The 24482-nt window shown below is 46.9% G+C and overlaps 1 protein-coding gene across 2 annotated transcripts in view; it reads left to right on the top strand.

Annotated features, from left to right (window-relative positions):
- The window catches only part of DNAJC1 (DnaJ heat shock protein family (Hsp40) member C1), a 246822-nt gene extending 235249 nt beyond the window's left edge, over positions 1 to 11573 (top strand). For both annotated transcript variants that reach the window (XM_003821385.5, XM_063607289.1), the window contains exons 10-12: positions 1830 to 1878; positions 8498 to 8946; positions 11355 to 11573. In XM_003821385.5, coding sequence (XP_003821433.3) covers positions 1830 to 1878; positions 8498 to 8946; positions 11355 to 11423 — 567 coding nt within the window. In that variant the 3' untranslated portion in view covers positions 11424 to 11573. The remainder of the gene's footprint in view (positions 1 to 1829; positions 1879 to 8497; positions 8947 to 11354) is intronic.
- Positions 11574 to 24482: the final 12909 nt, after the last annotated feature.

Raw genomic sequence — 24482 nt, 5'->3', positions numbered from 1 at the left:
CCCCATATTTCTTAAAAATATACAATAGAAGTCTGAACAGTGGTTGTCTGTGGCAGGATAGAGATTGCATGAAGGGCACAAGGGAACTTTCTGGAGTAATAGGAATGAATGTTCTGTAATTTTTTTTTTTTTTAAGATGGAGTCTGGCTCTGTTGCCCAGGCTGGAGTGCAGTGATGCAATCTCACCTCACTGCAACCTCTACCTCCTGGGTTCAAGCAGTTCTGCTGCCTCAGCCTCCCAAATAGCTGGGATTACAGGCGTGTGCCACCGCGCCTGGATAATTTTTGTATTTTTAGTAGAGACAGGTTTTGCTATATTGACCAGGCTGGTCTCGAACTCCTGACCTCAAGTGATCTGGCTGCCTCGGCCTCCCAGAGTGCTGGGATTATAGGCATGAGCGACTGTGCCTGGTCAATATTCTGTAATTTGATTGTGATGTTGGTTACATAGGCAGAGATTTTTGGTCAAAACTCATCAAATTGCACATTTAAAGTCTGCACATTACACTCTGTAAATTTTATCTCAATTTTAAAAAAGAAAGCCAAGTGCAGTGGCTCATGCCTGTAGTCCCAGCTACTCAGGAGGCTGAGGTGGGAGGATCATTTGAGCCTAGGAGTTACAGGCCATTCTGGGCCACATAGCAAGACTGCAACATAGCAACATATCTTTAAAAACAAACAAACAAACAAAATAAGTTGACAGAGAAAGAGAAGATAAAAGAAAAGTAAGGCAATTCTGTATGTAGATCTCAAAGACATTGTTAAATGAAGAAAGAGCAAGCTATAGAATAAGACATGAAATATGATACCATTTATATAAAGAAAAAAAATTACCACCAGACCAAATTCTTTCTGTGGATCCACACTCATATGTGTAAAGGTATCATGGTTCTTGGGTGCAGCTGCCCCGCTCCATCAACAGATTCTTCCTCCAATGTCAATCTCAGATGCTCTTAGGGTTTCCTTCCAGGTTGCAGAAAGGAAGGACTTTTATCTTATAACACTATTAGCATAAATGTCATTTTCCCCACTGATTGCAATACTCAGTGGTAGAATATTCTCCAGTGAAGAAAGATACTCCATTTCTGGAAATTCTAGGTTTAAAAAATGACCTGTTTGCATAATGAAAGTAGTATCTTTTTTTTTTTTTTTTTTTTTTTTTTTTTTTTTAGGCAGGGTCTCACTCCGATGCCCAGGCAGGAGTGCAGTGGTGCAATGTCAGCTTACTGCAACCTCCGCCTCCTGGGTTCAAGCGATTCTCCTGCCTCAGCCTCCCGAGTAGCTGGGATTACAGGCAACCACCGCCTTGCCCAGCTACTTTTTGTATTTTCATAGAAACGGGGTTTCCCCATGTTGGACAGGCTGGTCTTGAACTCCTGACCTCAAGTGATCCACCCACCTTGGCCTCCCAAAGTGCTAGGATTGCAGGCATGAGCCACCATGCCCGGCCTTGAAAGTAGTATCTTTTAAGAGGCAGCCCCCGTTGTGCATATGTACCCTAGAACTTAAAGTATTAAAAAAAAATAAAAATAAAAAGAGGCAGCCTCGTATAACGGAACTGTCATTGAACTAGAAGGAGTCTAAGGATGTGAGTTCTTGTCCTGAAGCTGCTGCTGAGTGGATGGGTGTTTTGGAGCTATCCATTTAATCTCTCTGGGCTTCAGTTTTCTTGTTAATTACATTAATGGATGTGACAGATGACTGAGGGTCTTTCAGGCCTAAGATCCAATGAACTGTGTTCATTCACATGGAGCTTACATGGAATCGTTTCACTCAGCATATAGTAGGTACATGGAAAGTAAGATTTTTGCTTTTATGTTTTGAAACAGGTGACAACCAAAGCCAAGCAACTGAAGGATTCAGTGACCTGCTCCCCAGGTGAGTTCATACTTCCTCTATCTCATTAATCTAAAGTGGTTTCTTCTAAATTAATCCCTTTTTATAATAACTTCTTTAAATACAAGGGTCTAGAAGTTTTGCCTAATGAACTCTAAATCTGGTCATATCTCCAAAAAGGGTTGAAATACGGGCACCAGCAAGCCAGTCCAGCCCTGCACATACTGGTGCCGAGAAGATGTATTTAATTAATAAGGTTAAATAAGTACACAGATCGTCTTCTATAGTTTAATTTGTGGGGACGGGGAACACAGGAGAAAACCCGTCTGCACACCACGCAAATGCTATGTGCACGCTGTTTCCCTGCACTGTCCACCCCTGTCACTGCCGCACTTGCAGAGCTGCCCTTTGGGATAAATGGCTAACAGCTTTCCCAGGCATTTATGTTTCCTTTTTTTTGAGACGGAGTCTTGCTCTGTTGCCCAGGCTAGCGTGCAATGGCGCAGTCTCGGCTCACTGCAACCTCTGCCTCCCAGGTTCAAGCGATTCTCCTGCCTCAGCCCCCGAGTAGCTGGGATTACGGGCGCCCGCCACTGCACCTGACTGATTTTTGTATTTTTAGTAGAGACGTGGTTTTACCATCTTGGCTAGGCTGGTCTTGAACTCCTGACCTCTTGATCCTCTCACCTCGGCCTCCCAAATTGCTGGGATTACAGGCGTGAGCCACCGTGCTCAGCCCCATTTATGTTTCTTAAAATCAATTTCCTCCAAGATTAACTGGAATTTTGTTAGAGTCTCCATATTCTTTGCTTAGAACCAGGAAGTAAGAACATGCTTCAGAAACTTTCCAACCTAACTCAAATACAGGTCCCAGGGAGAGTAATGCAGATGAACAAGCCAACAATTAGCAAACCCAGAGATCTCAAAAAGCCACCCCAGCCGGGCGTGGTGGCACAGCTATAGTTTCAACTACTCTAGAGGCCGAGGTGGGAGGATCACTTGAGCCCAGGAGTTCAAAACCAGCCTGGGCAACATAGTGAGAACCCCCATTTCTGAAAAATAAACATAAAAAAAAAATTTTTTAAAAGAATTCAACTTGGAGTTCTCCAGGCTTTAGCAAGAGGAAATTTCTGGATTTCTTTTTCTGCCAATGAAGTTATTTCTGTGGGCGTGGAGGCAGAGACGGGGCAATGGGATGTTATATGACAAAAGCCTACTTCAAGACATTCTCCAAAATCATACCATTGAAAAGGCAGCGCAGCTCAGAGTAAGGAACTGACGTAGATCTTCCTGGAGCTTGGTGGAGGGGGGTCAGAAGTATGAAGAAAACAGGAAATGTGGAGTTGAATATTTAAGTGCATCTCTGAGGCAACACCTGTGGCTGAGAGAAGGCACCAGAAGCAGCTTTGAGCAGAGAGCAGATCCAGCATCAGGACAGAGAGGAAAAGAAGCAAATCCGATGTGATATTTGGCCACATCCAGACATCCTGTGACTCTCTAAAAGCACCATAAGGTCTTTGTCACAAATATATTCATTAAATTATGTGTTTTATTTTGTTTTTTAATAGCCTTTAAGAAGCCAAAGAATTTTGAAATAAAAGTATTTCTTCTGATTATGTTCACAAATTAACAAAGAATCCGTAAGCAGTGTGATCCATTTAAGCCATAAAGCTGTGCTTCTGAAGTATTATTAGAAATTCTAAAATTGTTTCCTAAGATTTTGGATACCTTTCAAAGTGTTTGAAATGGATGGTTTAGAAAACACAGCTGGCTTAATAGGCTAGCACAGGGGAAAATGACCTTCTACAGATAAGAACACACCCAGATGGAGGTATTTGGCTGTTTCTTAAGAGAGTTGCTTTAGTGAGCATGGAAAGAAATGTTCGCTAATAGAAACTCAAAAAAATACAGATAAACAAAAGGAAGAAAATAACAATCACATGTAACCTACCAATTGTTGTTATTTTGAGAGAGATATTTCTTCAGACTTTTCTGATGCACATATGTGCATATAATATTTTTACAAGAATGGGACTGTACCGCAATACTGTTTTACATTTTTTCACTCCGTACACTCATATGTCTGTATCATCTTCTTAATGGCTCCATAGCAGTCCATAGTATAGATATCTGCCCCATAGTTTAACAAGTTTCTATTGTTGGACATTTTGTTTGTTTCCATTTTTTTTATTGTTCTGAAGTTGTGGTCTCCAAAGTGAGGTAGACAGGATGATTCTTTGGAATATAAGAAGACCGTATTTGAATTTCTATTGATCTTTGTTTTTATCTTAAGGCAGTGAGAGAGGAATTAAGCTTTCTCATCTTTGATATTCAGACTTATGCCAGCACCCTCACTGTGCCCATTAGCAGAGCTTATGTGTTACGTACATAGGGCACCAACGTTTCCCAAGGGAAAAATGGGATTTCCACAGCACTCACAGGCTGATGGTGGCCTCGTCACTTGGCATCATCCCATGTTCTTTCACTCTCAAGATATTGCAACAAGATACCCAGTTGAGTGAATGTACAGATAACCCCAGAGTTTCAGTGACATCTTTTTATAAGAGGCTTCCTAGTATTTTGACAAAGTACTTTTAAAAGTTTTTGAATTTAAAGATCCTCAATTTTATACTTTTCTTTTACCAAATAAATAAATAAATAAATTCTTGGCGTAGGGTCTAAAAAAAAAAAAACAACCTGCACACACTTAAAAAATTAAAACAGTACAAAAGGGAATGCAATGAAAAGTGTTTGAGTCTGGGTTCCTGGCCCCCTTCCACAGAGGGAATAATGAATTGGAGTGTGAGGGCGTACACGTCTAGAAGTATAACTAGTCTTGCACAGACTGTCTGTATTTGCCTCCCTCTTTCTTATGTTAATAGCAGCATACTCGCTGATGACTAATATCTTTAATCATTTTATTATATTAAAATATTTTTACAAAATAAAGATGGATTTTTAACAATGAATGTGAAAGTGTTTTGAAAGATATTTATGCTGTAGAAAGGACGTTTGAAAGTAGATGCTTGGCTGGGCACGGTGGCTCACGCCTGTAATCCTGACACTTTGGGAGGCCAAGACAGGCGGATCACCTGAAGTCAGGAGTTCGAGACCAGCCTGGCCAACATAGTGAAACCTGGTCTCTACTAAAACTACAAAAATTAGTTGGGTGTTGTGGCCCATGCCTGTAGTCTCAGCTACTCGGGAAGCTGAGGCAGGAGAATCACTTGAACCCGGGAGGCAGAGGTTGCAGTGAGCCGAGATCATGCCACTGAACTCCAGCCTGGGCAACAGAGCGAGACTGGCTCAAAAAACAAAAAAAACAAAGTCAATGCTTGAAAGTATTTTCTTTGTTATGTGTTATTCTATGGCCAAAACAATGTGACCTATAAAAACTCTTATTTTTACGGATTTAAAAATGTTGAAAATAGAATTTTAACCTGTAAATCTTTCAAACAAAGTGAACTCATTTGTTAAAAATACAGCCAGGCGTGATGGTGTAGGCCTGTAGTCCCAGCTGCCCAGGAGGCTGAGGTGGGAGGATCACTTGAGCCCAGAAGTTGGAGGCTGCAATGAGCTATGATCACACCACTGCACTCCAGCCTGGGTGACAGAGCAAGAGCCCCATCTCAGATAAATAAGTAACACTTTCTATTTAGTTTGCAAGAACAAATGATTGGCTTGGGGAAGATTTTTATGAAAATGTTCTCATAATTTGTATTGCACAATGAATACCAGAGCATGGTAAACTTGGCCAGCAGGACGCTACATGTGGATAGATGTATCCTTTTGGGTCATCTTTTCCAACTAGGATGGCCATTCAAAGTTAGGTGCCAAAATAAAGCAAATTTGGAGCCAGACCTTTAATTGAGTATTTTATCCAGTATTAAGCAATTTTTCAGTCTCATTGTTTTTAATATTAATATTTTCATTAGAATGTTTCATGTCACTTAATGATGTTTTTAGATTGTGGTGGATATAATTGAATAAGTAAATATAAGTAAATATACATATATTAGAATTGCATTTTCGGCTGGGCGTGGTGGCTCATGCCTGTAATCCCAACACTTTGGGAGGCTGAGGCACTCAGATCACGAGGTCAAGAGATTGAGACCATCCTGGCCAACATGGTGAAACCTCGTCTGTTCTATAAATACAAAAATTAGCTGGGCATGGTGGCGCACGCCTGTAGTCCCAGCTCCTCAAGAGGCTGACGCCTGTAGTCCCAGCTACTCGAGAGGCTGAGGCAGGAGAATCACTTGAACCCAGGAGGCAGAGGTTGCAGGGAGGCAAAATCGCACCCCTTCACTCCAGCCTGGTGAAAGAGTGAGACTCCATCTCAAAAAATAAAAATAAAAAAAAATTGTGTTTTCAAAGATGTTTTATTGATGGGGTTCATAATAAAAAATATGGAGGAGATAATGATTATGAAATGCCACTTGTTAGTAGTAACAAAAGACTAGGACCTGGAACTTTAGTGAGCTAATACAGAATAACCTCCAGGGAGTTTGTTGCTATTAACGTAAGAAAGGAGAAGGCTAATGCAGCTACATAGGGTGTGTGACACTATTTCTAGACGTTCACACACTCACACTCCAACTCATTTTTGCCTCTTACAGAGCAGACCAGGAATGCAGACTAAGCCACTTTTCATTGTATTCCTTTTTGTAGTTTTTATATTTTTAAAAATTATATCTAGATTTTTTTTTTTTTTTTTTTTTTAGACGGAGTCTCACTCTGTCGCCCAGGCTGGAGTGTAGTGGTACGATCTCAGTACACTGCAACCTCTGCCTCCCAGATTCAAGCAATTCTCCTGCCTCGGCCTCCTGAGTAGCTGGAATTACAGGCACGTGCCACCACACCCGGCTAATTTTTGCATTTTTGTAGAGACGGGGTTTCACCATGTTGGCCAGGCTGGTCTCGAACTCCTGACCTCAGGTGATCCCCCCTGCCTTGGCCTCCCAAAGTGTTGGGATTACAGGCGTGAGCCACCGTGTACAGCTGGGATTTTGTTTTTTATTAAATAAAAGCCTACTATAAAGAGGAAACATTACTGTAGAAAAGGAAATAAAATATTGCCCCCTTTTTTGTTGTTGTTTTGAGACAGAGCAAGACTTTGTTTCCCAGGCTGGAGTGCAGTGGCACAGTCTTGGCTCACTGCAGCCTCTGCCTCCTGGGTTCAAGCGATTTTCATGCCTCAGCCACCCAAGTAGTTGGGATGACAGGCATGCGCCACCATGCCCAGCTAATTTTTTGTATTTTTAGTAGAGACGGGGTTTTGCCATGTTGCCCAAGCTGGTCTGGAACTCCTGGCCTCAAGTGATCCACCTTGCCTTGGCCTCCCAAAGTCCTGGAATTACACGCTTGAGCCACACTGCACCTGGCCTAAAATACTGCCTCTTTGTAGCTAAATTTGTATATACATCTGTAATTACTTCCATAGGAGAACCTCCTCTAAGTAAAATTACAGAGTCACAAGTAAATACATTCTTAAGGTTCACCTCCATTTGACAAATTGTTCTTTAAAAAGGCTAGACCTGTGCTGTCTAATATGGTAGCCACTTGCCACATGTAGCTATTTATATTAAAGTTTAAATTAATTAAAATTAAATAAAGTTAAAAACTTAATTCCTCAGTGCTACACCAAGTGGTTTATATAATTGTATCACAGCATGTTTCACTGGACAGCTCTGGGCTGGGCCAGTTTCTGCTCCCACGCCCCGTGTCCAAATGTACCTATTTCCCTGCATTTTGCCAGCACTGGGTATTGTCATACTTTCTAATCTTTGCCAATTTAATAATTGAAAAGTAGTGATTCTTTGTTTTAGTTCTCTGATACTCATCAGCTACTGTAGTTCTTCCTTTGTGAGCTGTGTTCTTTGTCCTTTTATCTTAATGAGTTGTAACTGCTACTGTATTGAGGATATCAGTGCTCTGTCATCTCTTCTGTCCTATTAAAAGGTTTAAAGCTTTTGTTATTAATTATTATTACTTTTAGAGACAAGATCTCATTCTGTTGCCCAGGCTGAAGCACAGTGGCATGATCATAGCTGACTGCAGCCTCAAACTCCTGAGCTCAAGCAGTCCTCCTTCCTTAGCCTCCCTAGTAGCTAGGAATACAGGTGTATACCACCAGGCCCAGCTAATAAACTTTTTAATAAAATGTTTCTTTTCCATGTTTAAAAATTCTTACTGTAGCTACTATTTGTAAGTGTATAATTTACTCATACACTTGCCTTCCAGAGGCAGCACAGTTTTAAGGTTTGACCAGTTGATTTTTGTCTTTCCAGTGGAGCCAGTGAATCCTTTCTTATACTGAGTAGCAGGTTATTCCCTCTCAAAGAGATGTTTGCATTCTTGTTCACAATCTGATTCTTTATATACCCATTATTCCTCAGAGTAGAGAAAGGGACAAAGGCTTGGAATCAGACAGAAGTGGGTTCAAATCCCACTCTAGTGCTTTCTGAGTCTTCTTTTTCTCATCTGTAACATTAGGGTAATGATCCCTATCTTTCTAGAATAGAGTAGTGTGGAAATGAAATTAAACCATGCATGCAAAATGCCTAGTGCGCTGCCTGCTGTGTGCCCGGCAGCTGCTGTTCTCACCGTCTCCTTAATTCACCTTGCCCTTCACCTCTGTGTGGCACACCCTCTTTCCTAGGAATGGTTAGACTCTCCGAACTCAAATCGACAGTTCAGAATTCCAGGCCCATCAAAACGGCCACCACCTTGCCCGATGACATGATCACCCAGCGAGAGGACGCAGAGGGGGTGGCAGCGGAGGAGGAGCAGGAGGGAGACTCCGGTGAGCAGGAGACGGGGGCCACTGATGCCCGGCCTCGGAGGCGGAAGCCAGCCAGGCTGCTGGAGGCTACAGCGAAGCCGGAGCCAGAGGAGAAGTCCAGAGCCAAGCGGCAGAAGGACTTTGACATAGCAGAACAAAACGAGTCCAGCGACGAGGAGAGCCTGAGAAAAGAGAGAGCTCGGTCTGCAGAGGAGCCGTGGACTCAAAATCAACAGAAACTTCTGGAACTGGCGTTGCAGCAGTACCCAAGGGGATCCTCTGACCGCTGGGACAAAATAGCCAGATGTGTCCCGTCGAAGAGCAAGGTGAGTGATGGGGAAAGAGGCCTCTGCACAGGTGTTAGAATCCCACCAGAGGAGCCACAGCTTGTCTGCCTGCAGCTTCTTCCCTCATTCCTATCTACTGACACCTGCCCCGTGATTTCTTCTTTCCCATTTATCTTCCAGTATATTTCTCCCTAGAGCGTGTGAATCTGTGCATTCAGGTGGTTCATATGTGTAGATGAGCTCAAGATTCTAAGTTTCATCATCCCACAGGGCAGCTGCTTATAGAAACTTCACCCACAGCACCTGCCTGCCTTTTTGAGAACTCGCCCACTCCGGCTAGGTTTCAAGGGCACATGGGAGGCTCAGCCGGCGCTGCCTCACCGTGAAATGCAGCAGCTGGGAAGGGTCAGGATGGAAAGCTCCTTTGAACCAGGCTGAGGGTTCATAAATCAACAAGGCCCATTGGCTGTGTAGCAAATCTTTGACCAAAGGGATAGCTGGTATAGATGGTATTACCGTGATCATCTTCGATTCTGCCATGTGAATAACTTTGGACTCAGCGGGTACACCTGGTGGCCGTCCAGAGGCCCTGAGGCCATCTCCGTATGTGGTCAGTGCCAGGCGACAGCTAGGGTTCGGCTTACTTTCCACGGCTGTGGCCGTTTGTAGTTGGCCTTTCTCCCTGCTGGTAGCTCTTGGTGCCTGCTCAGATATATCCGAGATGGTCCTCAGATGGGAGGAGGGGGTGGGAGTGCCCTGTGGAGAGCCCACCCACCGGGCTTGGGCGGCCTCTTTCCTGTGATCTGGCCATGAGGCGCTGCAGAGAGCCCCAGGGTGTGATCCTAACACGGTGTCTCTTGAGGCTTCTTTCCCTGTAGCTAGATTGTTAGTCGAGGAACCAGGAACAGTGAGAATCAAAAGCCCCGATCTCTTCCGCTGTCTGTGCCTCCCTCAGTCGCCTCTGGGCACACTCATGCTCATTTACATTCTTATTTTTTTTTATTGAAATTCTACGTTGGAAAATCCAGCTCATGGCCATGCATGTCCCTGAGTGTACAGGTGTAGTTTTCTCCACCTACTTTAAAATGATTAAAGTTGAGAGTTCCTGGGGAGAAAAATAAACCGTTAGCTGTTGATATATTTGAGAAGCGCAGATTCTCCCAGCCTCTCCAACTGGTTTGCAGAAGTAACTATTCTACCCGAATTTCTCTAGCATCTGTCAGGACACAGGCAGACATGTGTGATGAGTCCACACTGGCTTATAAACGAAGGGGCTGGAGCTTGGATTCCTAAGGATAGAACACCCAGAAACTCATACCTGGGGGGCTGGAAACCTTCCGGTTTTCAACCAGCAATGAGCAGGGCTTCTTCAGCCTGCAGGTGTTCCCCTCAAGCCTTGACTTGAGAGCCAGGCAGGGCTGAGCTCCCTGCTGTCCCGGGGCCTGGGCCTGGCTGCCGTGCACGGCTCAGCTCAGAGCTCCGAGCACACTGTCCTTCTGGGGTTAAGTGCTGGGTCTGGCCACATCTGGTTTTGGCAGTATGTTGTTAGGGACAGCATAGCTACTAAGGAAAGACTGATATCTTTAAAGACCTTAGGCAAGTAATCTTTGGGGATGCAGAAAAAAACCCTGAGAAGAGACTCTCATAACACCACTAAGCTAAAATCCTAGGAGAGTAAACATCCTTTCTCTGTCCCAGGCAGCTGATAAAGTCACTTTGCACTGGACCCTTAGTCAGCAAAAGCTACAGAACCACAGGGTCATTATTTTTGGAACAGAAACAGAATAGATTCTGGAAAGTTCCTGTGATCAATGTGAGAATAATGAGGCCTCTCCCCACCATCACCCCACCTCTGCTTTGGTCCTGAGCCCCCCAGCCCAGGGTGTGACAGCTGTGGCCAGCTGAGGTCTGAAGTGGGTGGCTCTGCAGCCTGTCGGGTGGGATGGAGGTGGGGCCAGGAGGAGCAGGAATGAGTTCCAGCACAAGTTCTGCCAGTGTCCTGGGGGCTGGCTCCCCATGGGAAAGGTCTTAGCAGCGCCTAGGGAAAGCCAGACCCACAGAAGAAGACTAATAGGCTACCTGGCCCCAGGGTTTTTGATTTCTTTAAAGTAGCATGTTGTGATAAAAGAGTGAAGTGTTAACATGAAAATAAGAGTTAGCAGGCTGAAAGACCCGATTACGATGCTAGTACGCCTCACAAACGGCCGCCCCAGCCCCTCACTCCACGCCAAGCACCTTCCCTTTGGGCTGGGCTTGCAGGAGCCCTTCTTGCACTGCCCAGACAGGTCTGCCTTGTGAGCGACTGGACTCCAGGACATCCCGGGAACTCTGGGCAGAGGGACTGGACGTGAGGCTCTTCATGAGCAGAAGCCAGCAGACCGGCCACATGCTGGCCACACTGACTTGTGCAAGTGACTGTTCTCACCTCTCTTTTTTTCTTCCTACAGGAAGACTGTATCGCTAGGTACAAGTTGCTGGTTGAACTGGTCCAAAAGAAAAAACAAGCTAAAAGCTGAATATTCTGGGAGATGATGTTCACCTTCATTTTCCAAAATGAATATCTTAAAAATCTTATGCAGAAATTTGCATTTTGTACCTCAATATTTCTACGTCATGTGCCTTAGTAAAAAAAAATAATAAATAAATAAAAGATGAGTGTTGTGCTATACTGTTTAAACAAATACTGTGCTGGGGGAAAAAGGATTTGGGTATGTTGCAGATTATTTTATTTCTCATCACTTCAAAGTTTACTTTCTTAGGGAATAAACAAATAGTGCTTTCTAATGATCAGGCAAAAATATGTGGTTTTGAAGGAACATGTGAACAAACTAATGTGTAAGAATTCAAATTTAATGTTTCTCTAAAACCACGACCAAAGAACACAGCAGTTCGTGTCTTTATTGGGGGTTGAATAGCAAGATCAATTGCTTGGGGAGGAAGAAAACCAGGTTGGTATCCAGCTGGCTGGCTAAGAACAATGTGAGATTATCTTAATTAGTTAAATATATCTAGGGAAAAAAAACAGTCTAGGTGAAGGAGGACATAAGGTAATACACTCTAAGTTTGAGCTGCTTGATAGAAATGTGTTCCCACCTGATAGAATTTCCAGAGAACATGCAGGACCGTTTTCAGGAAATGATGAAATTGGGACCGTTTTTTCATACCTAAGTTAAAAATCACTATTTTATACTATTACTTTCTGTCGAAGTCTTTCGTGCTATGTTTGAACTGTCACTGTCAGCTGAGCGCTCCTTTTAAATCTTCTGTCATTTGCTCAGGGCGTGGAAATAGTGTGATGAACGCAGCTTGCCTAAACTTGAAAATCATGAAGATAACCAGAACACAGTTAAGGGACGTGATTTGATAAAATATCTTAAAGATGTCATATTCCCTAAGGAGTAAAGTGAGGGTACAGTTTCCTGGAGGAAAGTTTGGGTGGCAGAGATCCCCACTCTGCAGTGCAAGCTTCTTTCTATACAGAGGACGTGGAACCAGGTAAGTCCCCAGCCCTTTCCCTGACAGGAGGTGACAGAGGCTGCCTCAGGTCTCAGGCCGAGCAGACGTAGGGAACTTACACCTCATACCCAACTCCCTCATCCCAAAAAGAGCAGCAGAAAAGTGAAAAAACAGCACATTGCAAGCTGAGTATCCCTCTTCCAAAATTTTTGAGACAAGTTTCAGATTTCGCATATTTTTTTTCTGATTTTGGAATATTTACATATACATAATAAGTTGGCTCAGGGATGGGACCCAAATCTAAACACCACGTTCTTTGTTGTTTGTTTGTTTGTTTTTGGAGAGAGTCTCGCTCTGTCATCCAGGCTGGAGTGCAGTGGTACGATCTCGGTAGACTGCAGCCTCCGCCTCCCAGGTTCAAGCGATTCTCCTGTCTCCTGAGTAGCTGGAATTACAGGCATGTGCCACCACACCCAGCTAATTTTTGTATTTTTAGTAGAGATGGGGTTTTGTCATGTTACCCATGCTGGTCTCGAACTCCTGATCTCCAGTGATCCTCCCGCCTTGGCCTCCCAAAGTGCTGGGATTACAGACGTCCATTATGTTTGACATGTACTGTATGCACACAACCTGAAGGTAATTTTATGCAATATTTTTAATAATTTTGTGCAAGAAACAAAGTTTATTTGCTGAACCATCGGAAAGCAGAGGCGTCAGGTGTGAAATTTTCCACTGGTGGCGTCATGTTGGCACTCCAAAAATTTGGATCTTGAGAGCATTTTGGATCTTGGATTTGGGGTTAGGGATGCTCAGCCTGTACCAGCCACCGTCTTCCACGGTGTGGTTTGCACAGAACTGCCTGAGTCAGGGAGCAGCAGCTTCCATCAGCCTCAGCCAGCAGGGACAGGGAAGTGGTGCCTGTCTGGCCAGGTGGGGACAGGGGACAGGCACAGTCATCTGGCTCCAGTGGTGCTCACTGTCTTCCTGTAACAACCCAAAGCCAGGCTAGTCACGGGAATCTGAGTCTTCCTCAGAACTCTGTCCTCCAGCTGGGGGGCCATGAGGTGACTGCTGTGCAGTCACAGTGGCTACATGTGAGTGACACATCTGAGAAGGAAGCCGGTTCCTGGAGAGGGACAGGGAGAGGTGAGGATCGTCCTGGCCATATGCCAGGCTGGGGGCCCCTCTGGTCTCTGAGCCCAGCCTCAGGCCTGTTACACAACACAGGACACTCTGTGAGCGTTCTGCCATTAAGTCATCCTTTTCACTTGCGGCACCCTGAATTGGGTTCCTCTCACACACACCCCAGAGCCCAGTTATAAGTTTCCTGGGCTTTCTGCGGGAGAGGCCTGTGGGGGGTCCAGAGGTGCTTTAGGAAATTGAGTTGCTGGAACCCCTCAACTCACCCTATCCTCATCTCCAGCTGCCTTGAGAGAGTGAGGTGCTAGTGTGGTTTTCTGCTGCCTATCTCTGCCTGCCAGGAAAGGCCTGCTGCCCATAGTATCCCCTCGGGGGGCTCTGGAGGCCAAGGAGTCAGTTGAAGCAGGATGGGGTGGGGGTTTTGCGGGGGAGGCCAGGGCCAGAGGCTGGGCAGGACTCGTGTGGGCTCCCAGCTCTCAGAGCACAGCTCTGTACACAGACAGATGACAGCTGCCACCCCGGGTCACAGCAGGAGAGCGAGGATCCTCGAGAGGGAATGTGCTGAATGCGTGTGGGGACGTGGCACATCCACCAGCCACGTGACGGCCCCACCGTGCCCCTTCTCCTCTCCCACTCCCAGACCCGTGTCCTCCCAAGCCACCTCACCCTGCCCACTGAGGAGGCCTCCCCATGCCGCGCCCAGCTGCCACAGGTAGCCCGTGCTTGCTTTTCTGTTCTTGCCGTCTTGCTCATGAGAACCAACCCAACCACTTTCTCCCTTTCCTCTTCAGTTTACGCTTTTTTTGTTTTTTTTTTTTTTAAGAGACAGTTTCGCTTGGTTGCCCAGGCTGGAGAGCAGTAGCACAATCATGTCTCACTGCAGCCTCAAACTAACAGGCTCAAGCAATCCTCCTGCCTCAGCCCCCCAAGCAGCTGGGACCACAGGCGTGCACCACCAACACCTGGCAAATTTTTTCTGTTTTTTTGTAGAGATGGGTCTGGCTCTGTGGCCCAGGCTGGTTTTCCCTTTTTGAAGGAAGAAAAGAAGTTGTCTGTGGGACATGAGTGCTGTGTGTACTATTTTTTCCTTGTTAAATGAGACCTGAGAAAACGTGAACCTGGAATGTCCCAGGTGGGAGGGCAAACCCCAGTCCACCCTGGGCCCAGGGCCCTGGGCTGCTCACCGGCCTGCCACGTCCTCCGTGGGCCTGGAGCCTCTCCAGGGGTATCGCCTCTAGGGCCTGCAGTGTGTCCTTGTGAACATCCTCAGCTGGGCATAACTTAGTCTCCTGAGGGTGAAGTTGATCTTGAGAACAGCCCAGGGCTGCCCTGAGAGCGGTCACCGAGCAGCCCTGAGGTGCAGTGGGTCCCGGTGCTGCCTCTAGGCCTCTACTTCTGGGGACCCCATGGCTCCAGCTCCTCGGCAGCCCCCCCAGTCCTCGCCCCCATGGCCATGTCCATTTGCTCGTGTTGCAGGGAGTGAGACCTGACTGGAGCTGGGGGGCGCTGGCTCTCCCACTGTCCGCGAAGCTGCGTGACATCAGGTGTGTTGTTTTACTACTTTGCCTCAGTTCCTCATCTGGGAAAATAGAGAATAATGGCAGCTGCCGCTTAGGTTGTTAGGATGATAAAGTGAGATAATCTGTGTGAAGTCTTTCTAACGCAGTGCCTGGCTTGGCAGAAACAATATTATTTCTGACAGCCTACCTTCCTGTCACCATCGTCTCTGCATGGCAATGGCCACAGCAGCGCTGATGGGCCAGAGTCAAACTCCTTCCATCTCCTGCCCGTGGGGGCGAGAATCCCAGCCCGGGGCCTAGGGGCCTGGGTCACTCCGTGCACTCCCGGGAACCCTGCAAAGGGCTTGCAAAATCATTCTATCTTGGATGTGTACTTTTCTGGGGAGAGGGTCCACATCTTTCACTGCGTGCCCCAAGGGCCTCTCACCCAAAAAGGCTCACAGCCTGTACAGTGACATTTCTCCTGACACGGCCCCAGGAGGGCCCATGTGGTGCACAGGAGAACCTTAGACTGGACCTCAGGCAGAAAGGGCTCAAGGCCCCAGCTCTGCTGCTGCTGACCTGGGGCCTGGGCAAGTGATATTAGCCCCTCTCTGGGGCTCATTTCCTGTCCACAGAATGCAGATGCTAGTATCTGAGGGGCAGCGAGCTGCTCTTGGAAAGCCCTTCACACTCAGGGCCCCTCTCGGCTCTGCCCCCATCTTGTGTTCCTCCTCTTGCCACTGAGTAGGGACGTTTCTTCCCTAGGGCTGACCTCAGCCTGGTCTCCTTTTCTTCCTCGGGTGTGGCTTAAGGGCAGAGTTTGGATCGGAAGACCCACGTCTGAATCGTAGGTGAAGACCATGGGGAAGGATCAGGGACCAAGGCCATGGAGAGGGCTGTGGTTCTGAGGGCTGCAGGAGGGCACAGGAGGGGCTGGGGAGGAGTGGAGGGAGGGAGGCTATCTGCAGCCCCCACCCCACTCAGCCCCGCAGAGCGCAGAGCAGCAGGGTACTGCCAGGCATGACACCAGGCGAGGGGGCGCTGCCCTCATCCTCCTGGATACCCGAGTCTCTTATCCTTTAGATAAATTCTAAATTTAGGTTTAAATTCTCTCTCCCCACTGGGGCAGAAATCTCAGTGCTACTATTTCTTCAAACCATTTATAGCGCCAGTTTTCGAAGCACACTCACCTGTTGTCTTACTTATCCCTAATGGGGGTTCTGCCCCCGCCCACAGAGGGTCAGCAATGTTTGGGATGTGCAGCCAAGCCACGTTCTTCCCCAGGTGTGCAAGAGCTCCCCGTGCACGGCCTTAGAATGCCTTATTAGGAAAAGTTGGGGTGGGAAGTGTCAGGCCTCTGAGCCCAAGCCAAGCCATCGCATCCTCTGTGACTTGGACGTATACGCCCAGGTGGCCTGAAGTAACTGAAGAATCACAAAAGAAGTGAAAATGCCCTGCCCAGCCTTAACTGATGACATTATCTTGTGAAAGTCCTTTTCCTGGTTCATCCTGGCTCAAAAAGCACCCCCACTGAGCACCTTGCAACCCCCACTCCTGCCCGCCAGAGAACAATCCCCTTTGACTGTAATTTTCCTTTACCTACCTAAATCCTATAAAACGGCCCCACCCTTATCTCCCTTATCTCCCTTCGCTGACTCAGCCCGCCTGCACCCAGGTGATTAAAAGCTTTATTGCTCACACAAAGCCTGTTTAGTGGGCTCTGCACACGGACGCGCATGCAAGGAAGGAGGTTTTTCATCAGTGGACCAGCTTACTTAGATTTTCACCAAATCATCCGATTCATCTGCAGAATTTGCTTTGGGAACTGCCTGGGAGTTTGTTTTCAATTGGTCCACACGTGCTTGGCAAACACCCTGAGTGTTGCAGACTGTGGGTTTAGTCTTCCACTGGAGTATTCTCAAATTGCCTTTGCAGTTTTAGAATAAGACCTCTTATAATAAGCTTCCCACTGTCAATGTTTTCAGACACTTTAAAAAATGCCTCTTGCTGCAGGGCTTCTTCTTGATATATGCCAGTCACACTCCCCCAAACTCCTCTCCAAGTAGAGAACTAAAGCTCTATCAAATATTTCATCCCAACTTAATTTTCTAGGGTATTTGTTGTTGTTGTTGTTCATTTTGGCAGTTAGGCTTGTTCCTGAAGTTTAAATGGCACGGTTTAAATCATGTTCTGTGCATACAGGGAGGCCATGTGTTCCCTGGGGCCCAGGACACCCAGCCTGGGTGCTACCTAATGCGGCCTTCCTGTCTTATGGGGCATTGGTAACAGGTGGCCCATCCCAAATGCCTGCAGATTTTCAGAGGGGCGCTGAACTCCCCAGCGAGGAAGGATAGCGCGGAGATTTCCATTGTCTTGCTTTGGTTTAGAAAGCCCCAGGGTAGAGGTGAGTCCTGGTCCCGCCCCAGCCCTCGTGAAGACCCACCTGCCTCAGAGAATGGCTGAGCTCCAGAGACACCTGAGTCAGGGCCCAGCCTGGCAGGATCTTCTGCAACTACGTGCACCGGCACCTGTGCTGCAGGCCTCCCGCTCTCAGCCACGGACCAGCACCTGGGCTCAGGGCTTTAAGACCAGGAGTTGGCTGTGGAGGCCGAGGAGAGGCGAGACTTTGTCGTACGGCTTGCGTGACTGCAACTGGACAAGGTTAGTCATTTGGTAAAAACAGATGTTGGTATTTTCTAAAACAAATCCGACTTCCAAATATTGGGCTGAAACACGCATGGTGTTTCCCTCTGGTCGGGGGACTCCCTTTGTAACCTCACTCCGGAGTTTGAGACGTGGGGTGGGAGCCAGGCCAGGGTCGCTTACAGTGGGGGCCTCTTGCCCTCACAGCCTTGTCAGGAATGGCCCCAAACCAAGAGTGTCCTCAGGTCAGTATTTCCTGGATTATTATGTGAGTTTACTGCAATAAACTTCATCTGTGGGTCATACAGTTTAAAAAGTATACCGTTTACAAAACGAAACTGACAGATTTTGGGGGCAACAGTAGGGTCGCTGTATGATTTATTGTGGCCTCAGTCATAAAGGAAAGTGAGCCATCTCGGTCATGTTTGCTTTTGTTATTACTCAAAAAGAAATATCTTGTGAAATGTAAGATAAAATGTCTCATTGCTTATACTGTCATTTTGGTTCCAATCTTGGTTTCACAAAGTTAGATATCACTGCAGTTAAACAGTAGATATCTTGACATATTTGACCACAGCTATTTTCCCTTTTTAAGAGGCTTGGCTTAAAACAATCACTATTGGAAATTTGTTCTTTGGCTACAATTATGTCTGTCCTGTTCTGTTAAAAACTAGAATTTAAAAATTGGTTGCAGGCCAGGTGCACTGGCTCACACCTGTAATCCCAGTGCTTTGGGAGGCCAAGGCAGGATTGTTTGAGAGCAGCCTGGGCAACATGAGACCCTGTCTCTAAATAAATAAATAAATAAATAAATAAACTCAGCCAGACACGCTGGCACATGCCTGTAGTCCCAGCTACTCAGGAGACTGGGGTGGGAGGATCGCTTGAGCCCAGAAGTTTGAGGTTGCACAGAGCTATGATTGCATCACTGCCATCTAGCCTGGGTAACAGAGTGAGACCCTGTCTCGGGGGAGGGGCAGGGAAATAATGGGTCCTGGGTAGAGAATCCCCGCATGAAGGTGCTGATGTCCAGGTGATTCTACTGGCCAGCCAGGAAGAACCACTGCATGAGGCTAAGAGCTTGCAAAGCAAATAGGACCCTGTTTTGTTCAGCAATTCAATGTACGCGGGCAACTTAGCTGCAGAGAGCACCCGACCTTGCCTGCTCTGGAGGAGCCCTGGGGAACCAGCAAGGTGGCAGTGCTACCAAGATGGAATCCCCTAATTCATCCATCTGCTTGTTACGGGAGCCAAGTGAGAAACCCCAGATGCAGTCATCAGAGTTTGAAGGAAAACAAACCTGATCAGCACAAATTGAATTTCATGCTTTAATTTTAAACTTTGGAAGGTACTACCAAAATGAAGATGCTGTTGAGTTTGCTGCAAACCATGAGGTGACTTCTTTTTTCACTGGTTGCGATGGACTGAATATCTGTCTCACCTCAGCAAGGTCATGTGTCGAAACCCCAACCTCGAAGGAGATGGGATCAGAAGGTGGGGCCTTTGGAGGTAATTAGATCAGGAGGGTGGAGCCCCCATGAATGGGAGGCCAGAGAGCAGAGTTGCCCCCTTCCGAGTGAGTCGGCCTTCTGCCTCTGGAACAGAGCCTCACTGACGGGGAGAAATATATTTGTTGTATATAAGCCACCCAGACTACAGCATTTTTTTAAAAATTATGTCATTGAGGCAGGGTCCTGGTCTTACCCAGGCTGGAGTGCAGTGGAGTGATCATAGCTGCAGCCTCCAACTCCTGACCTCCAGTGAACCTCCTGCCTTGGACTCCCAAAGTCCTGGAATTACAGACGTGAGCCTCCACACCCGGCCAGATTATGGCACTTTGTTAAAGCAAGCTGAACTGACACTGGTTTGATACAACCTCATTGTACAATCAAGTATTTAAGGGCACACGTTGAGAGCCTTAGACACTGCCTCCTACCTTTTAGCCCCTTGTCATCTGACTCCTGTACCTCTCTTCCCGCCACCAAAGCTGCTCCTGTTCATGTCGCCAAATACCTAAGTACCATGTCCAAAAGGTGATTTCAGGCTTGACCTTACCCCTTTAATCCTGAAGGTGGTATATGACATCTTCCAGCTTTCTACAGCCTCACATTCTGGAGTGAAATGGATGTAAATCAAACCAAGAGTTCCCCTGGCGGCTCCTCAGATTCCTGTCCAGATGTTTCATCTTTTGCTTTGTTAGTCTTGGTGTCCCCAAAGTCTGCAGTCCTCTTCCTTGTCTTCACCCTTCTCCCACCCCAGTGACTTCAACTGCCCCCCTCTGTAGGGGTCTGGTGAGGGTCAACTTGGTGGTTCCAGAGCCCTTTGCTCTAAACCCCGGCAGAATCCTCCACTCTATTCAGGGAGCTACGGTGCTTCCCTCATGTCCAAAAGAGCCAGAGCAGAGGTATGGCAACCTGCCTGTGTGGTCTCCTCTCCAATAAGCTGGAGGGTAGGACTCCCTCTCAGGGAGTTGAGAAAGCAGCTCGCCTGGAGCTAGGGCCTTAGAAAAGGTGAATTCCTTTTCCCTAAAAGCCTCCAGGAGGTTGAAGCCTCCCTAGCTTTTTGGGGGGGATTCCAACTTGTCTGTCTTCTCCAGTCGTCTCACATAATCTCACCTGAATTCTCCAAACCAGTTCAATGCACAGGTCCACCAAGGGGTCTCTGGTTTCTTCCTTAGTTCCTTTCCAGTCTGCACCCAGGCAAAGGCTCGCACACCCCTACAGCCCTTGGAAAGACTATGAATGAATGCAGAGCCAGGGACAGCTCAAACTCCAGCCATAGCCATGTCCAGGCCTTTATGATTCTAGTTACCAGTGATGCCTGGGAAAGGCACAGGGATGTCAGGGACATGGTATGTTCAAGAACAACATGGCTGGGTTTTGCTGGGGTGCACGGCAAGGGGTGGAATTGTGCTGGGAGCCAGTGCTGGATGGATGGGCCGAGCCCACACCCCGAGAGGCCTCAATCTTGAAGAGGCATCCCAGCCTCCGCCACTCCTTAGGAACTCTGAGTCGGGAGGGGCTTTAAGAGCGTCATGGGGTGCTGCCACTTTACCTGCCTCAGATCATTCTTGTTCTTAATTGCACCAATTCACATTTTGGCAGCTATGTGATTCTGTATCTTCCTAAGGTACTCAACTTCCTAATTTGCAAAATGGGGGAGACAAAACAGCCCTCACAGAGTTGTGTGAAGCGGAGGTGAGGCAAAGCAGGTGAAGGGCTTGACATGATGCCTAGCTCAGCATCCTTGGGAACACCCTTTGCCAACTGTCCACACTCGGAGGACATGGCTCTCCCATTGAAAGTAGACAAGGGTGGTGGCCACACTGGTGGCTCACCTGGAGGGTGGGGCGCTGGAGTCCTCACCAACCAGAGGCCTAGCTCTGGTTGTACCTGAAGTAAACCAACAGTTGTGAACAAAACCTGAAAATTCAACCTCATGGAATTTGGGAGTTTGCAGCAAAAAGCAGGCCAGAGAAGAGGCAGTGAGCTCATCTGGAATATTTGGACCCAGATCTAGAAATAACACACTTGTCTCCTGATATCCACCTTCTCCCTTCTCCCATCTGCCTTTCCCGAATTTACCCACTCTGCACCTTGCTAGCCAATCCCCCCACCCCGCCTTTTTTTGAGATGGAGTTTCATTCTTGTTGCCCAGGCTGGAGTGCAATGGCAGAATCTCAGCTCACCACAACCTTCACTTCCTGGATTCAAGTGATTGTCCTGCCTCAGCCTCCCGAGTAGCTGGGATTACAGGCATGTGCCACCACACCTAATTTTGTATTTTTAGTAGAGACGGGGTTTCTCCATGTTGGTCAGACTGGCCTCGAACTCCCGACCTCAGGTGATCCACCCACCTCGGCCTCCCAAAGTGCTGGGATTACAGGTGTGAGTAATCATGCCCGACCAGTTGCTAGCCCCCCCTTTTTTTTTTAAGAGAAGAGGTCTCACTCTGTCACCCTGGCTGGAGTGTGGTGACATGATCACTGCTGCCATGACCTCTTGGGCTTACATGATCCTCCCACCTAGGCCTCCTGAATAGCTCGGACTACAGGTGTATACCCCATGCCTGGCTAACTTTGTTTTGTAGAGAGGGCGCCTCACTGCACTATCCACGCTCCTTGCTGCCTTAATGCGCATTTACAGTCTTCCTTTTGTGGCCACAGGACTACAGAAACCACACTCCAGCACAGCACCAATCATCTCTTTCTTGCAAACCCACAGCCCTCTTCCAGCCTCATTTCCTGTGCCCACGTGATCCCTTGTGACTAGCGTAGTCCTCTCCAACCCTGCCCTTTATGCTGCCCCTACTCCCCCAATCCCCCGAGATCCCCTTCCCCTAAAAGACAAGGGAACATCATTTAACATCATTTACACAGCTCCTGCTGTGACAACCATGCCAGTGGGAAACTGCCTAACTGGCCTAAAAAATGATTAGTTTAATAAACACAAAATTTGATTTCAAAGATCTTTCCTGTCACTTTAAGTGGCAAAAGCAGGCCATAACTTTGTATATTCAACCAGGTAGGAAAAGAGAAAATATTAAAATTATAGATGTATCATTTTATAAAAAATGAAAGGAGGCCGGGCGCAGTGGATCACACCTGTAATCCCAGCACTTTGGGAGGCCGAGGCGGGCAGATCACCCAAGGTCAGGAGGCAAGACCAGCCTGCCAACATGGTGAAACCCCATCGCTACTAAAAACACAAAAATTACCCAGGTGTGGTGGTGTGCGCCTGTAATCCCAGCTACTCGGGAGGCTGAGGCAGGAGAATTGCTTAAACCCAGAAAGCGGACGTTGCCCCGTGAGCTGAGATTGCGCCATTGCACTCTAGCCTGGGTGACAGTGAGACTCAGTCTCCAAAAAAAAAGTGACAGGCCTTTTGTTCTGGTTCAAATTTCTTAAAAAGTGGTCATGATAATTTTTATTAAATAGGTTAATTCTAACACCTAAAAGTGTCACCAGTGCCCTGAGGTGGATGTGGATCACAAACTTGGAAAATAGGCACTTTGTCTGCTCCACAACCATGTGACTATAGGCCTCCAGACCTTGATGCAGCCAGGGATCTGAGGCTGAGACATGTTGGAGACAGTTGGAAGGGAGATGTGTTGCCCCCATTCATTTACCTCAGTGGGGAATCTGTCCCTTAGAGACCTGCCAAACTTGAACTGTGACCTAAGTCACAGTCAAATGAAACTTATATTTTCACATAAATCTGGACTGAATTGCAAAAATCAGTAAGTGGTGTGAAAAAGACATTTCCTTTGTTGCAAATAACAGATTGGGGAATGGAAAAACAATTGACATGAATTTTAACAAAGTAAAAATTATTTTAAAAATGACTTCCAAATTTTAAAAGTTTGCCCCTATTTCATTTTGAAAGGACTAGTTTATATGAAAAGATGGTATCATTGATGTGTTTTATTTTGAATAAGTAAAACTAAGATGAACAGTATTTGTCTCACTGAGATTTCTACTCAGAAGGACATGACCCAGACAGCCAGGCACGTTGGCTCCTGACTGTAGTACCAGCTACTCAGGAGGCTGAGGCAGGAGGATTGCTTGAGCCCAGGAGTTTGAGGCTGCAGTGAGCCATGATCTCCCCACCGCACTCCAGCCTGTGGGTCAAGAATGAGACCATTTCTTTGAAAACCTAGGTACATAACGCACTTATGAAAGCAAAATTACATTTCATTGTAAGGTGGTACCTCCCTTGCAATTCCAAGGGCCTCTCTTGCCTATTGGGAGGATTATGGGATCATCGTTCCCTTCTGCTTGGTAGGCAGCGTAAGACAGCGACTTGGCTTTTCTGTCTTGGCCCAGTGCTTGATCTTGACCCACAACATGGACTGCACATCCACAGGACTAAAGTACAGAAGTGCAGACGGCAACCAGCCAGTGTAGACCTTCTTCAAGGCTCAGGGCCACTAGCAGGGCAGCAGCTCTTCAGTGCCCTTCCCAGAGCACAAGGCGCACATGTGAACCAGCAGCTGCCAGGGCCCTGCAGGGCAGCAACCCAGGATGATGAGGTTGATGTCCCGGAGCCTCCAGGAAGCCAGAGAGCTACAGAAGCGGACACTTACAAACACGCAGCTAAGGCAAAGGACACATGTTAAGAAATTAAACTCGCAGGAGTTGATGGATGAGTCACCTGTCATTCTAGAGGGAAGGTAATCCTTCGCCTTGGGAGAAGAGACGACTTTCTAGAGTCGTAATTATTTTTCATGTGCATAAAAAAAATCTCTCCAGGAACCCAAAACTCACTCCTTAATAAAGTTTACAGCCTAGGACCAGTTTTTCTTGTTCATGTGCCTCTTAATTACCAGGAGCACTTGACACAGATCAGTATGTTCTGATTCAATTAAGTCTGGGATAAAAAGTCTGAGCATTTATATTTTTGAAAAGCACCACAGGTGATTCTGATGCTTACCAAGACCACTAAGTAGATTGGGCTTCTCTTTCATGGATATGCCTCTAGTTAAAGCTAACTGTATAAAGAAGAAGAATCGAATCTCTCTCTACCAAGTGTGAGTACTGCTTTATCAACGGGCTCTAATTATCTCATCTAAAAGGACTTTGTTTTCCTTTTATCTCCACCAAGGCTATTTCCCTCTTCTCTCTCCGTCTCATCTGAGGATGATCCAAGAGCTCTGAGCCCGAGGTGGGTTTGTACCGCACACTGCTTTACAGAATGCTTTGCACATCGTATAGCATTTGCTCATGAGAGTTTCCATTAACTCCGGGGCAATATACCAGTGCTCCAAACACAAACACAAAACACAGGCCAAGACTCCCTGAGGAAGCAACATGGGTGCACCCCCTCCATCCTCTCC

Source organism: Pan paniscus, chromosome 8 (assembly GCF_029289425.2).
Source record: "Pan paniscus chromosome 8, NHGRI_mPanPan1-v2.0_pri, whole genome shotgun sequence".
Classification (NCBI taxonomy): Eukaryota; Metazoa; Chordata; class Mammalia; order Primates; family Hominidae; genus Pan; species Pan paniscus.
The sequence above is the reverse complement of the archived record's forward strand: the minus strand, read 5'-3'. Positions and strand labels throughout refer to the sequence as shown.